Raw genomic sequence first — 1,404 nt, forward strand, 5'->3', positions numbered from 1 at the left:
AAAAAAAAAAAAAAAAAAAAGAATATATGATAAAAACTGTAAATTGCAGTAGCACAAATTCCAATAGGCTTTGAAAACAGCTTACAAGCCGTGACTAATTTTTGGACCGTCAATGGATCTGAATGACCCCAGAATGGGAACCAGTATTCTAAGATTTTTCTCTTTATCAAGTCTCAGGGTAAAATAGCAAATAAAAGTTGGGAGAGGACAATGGGAGACACCAATCTAAGACCTCTGTCAGCCAATCTGGAGGCTGGTTGCTCATATTATTAGGAACTTGATTTTTTCTGAAGTCTCTTTAGCTTACAGACACATATAAAGCTTCTGACCTCACTTACTGCTAGTGTCAAATAACATACTACTACAGTTGATTTCCATAAAATACACATAAAAGTAACCACTTTCCTTCAGAAAATTATGTGGGTAAATGGATTGAAAAAAATACATTACTGTTAATGTTCTAATAAAGTTTCAGTTCAAAAGCTTTTTTGGTAATTTGCCTTTTAATTGTGATAATTTTAGAAATGAGTTTTGTCAGGTGTAAAAGCTGTTTAAATTGCTATCACTATTTAAATTGCTTCTGTGACTAATGAGACCTATTCCAAAGGTCACGTGTTAAAAAAAAAAATCCATTTATCATTTCTATAACTATAGGTCACAAAGTTTACACTAGACACTGAAAGTACTTACGTTTGCAGGGCTGCGTTGGTTGCATTGATGAGGTTTCTATCTGTTATCTTTTCCAGTATTAACAAGGCACTGGTTTCATGACCCTAAAATTGTGGCAAATAACCCTTAAAAACTTAGCACATTTAAAGATAAATTTATATACCCAAAAATCTCCAATCCTAGCCCATAAATTATGTATAACACCATACCTATGCCACGAATTTTCCTGGCTAATGCCTTAAAATATTTTCCCAAATGTGTGTGGGAATGGGTTAGGTGGAGAGGAAAAGAAGAATTAAGATTTAAAAAAGACGATAATTCTATTTAGGCTTGTGCTCCAAAACTTACTTGGCTTACTAGAGATTTTCATACACCACAGAGCCTTAATAAGTCATTATTTTTATTCAAGAAACCCGATGCCAGTGATTACTGGAAAGGTTTGGTCCCTACTTCTGTTGATTTTAGTGAAGCAGAGAAACTTTTAATGCCACTGTGTTGAAAACATGTCCTTAACATGTGTACATACCTTGCTGCAAGCCAAATGGAGGGCGGTGTTTTTACTGCTATCTTGTAAAGTCAGATCTGCACTAGCACTGCTAACCAGCATCTCTGGGAGGAAAAAGTGCATCAATTCTTATGTTTATGAACATGTTTCTTAGATTACCGATAACTCACTGTAGAGAAATGAAGATATAAAGCAAAAAAAAAAAAAAAAAAAACCCCTCACAAAAATTT

The 1,404-nt window shown here is 34.0% G+C and overlaps 1 protein-coding gene across 4 annotated transcripts in view; it reads right to left on the reverse strand.

Annotated features, from left to right (window-relative positions):
* The window catches only part of ANKRD28 (ankyrin repeat domain 28), a 194,394-nt gene that overhangs the window by 8,552 nt on the left and 184,438 nt on the right, over positions 1 to 1,404 (reverse strand). For all 4 annotated transcript variants that reach the window (XM_008578550.1, XM_008578552.1, XM_008578553.1 and 1 more), the window contains 2 exons: positions 1,196 to 1,278; positions 691 to 773 (listed from right to left, as the gene is read on the reverse strand). In XM_008578550.1, the coding sequence (XP_008576772.1) occupies positions 691 to 773; positions 1,196 to 1,278 (166 nt within the window). The remainder of the gene's footprint in view (positions 1 to 690; positions 774 to 1,195; positions 1,279 to 1,404) is intronic.

Source organism: Galeopterus variegatus, unplaced genomic scaffold, assembly GCF_000696425.1.
Source record: "Galeopterus variegatus unplaced genomic scaffold, G_variegatus-3.0.2 Scaffold1716, whole genome shotgun sequence".
Taxonomy (NCBI): Eukaryota; Metazoa; Chordata; class Mammalia; order Dermoptera; family Cynocephalidae; genus Galeopterus; species Galeopterus variegatus.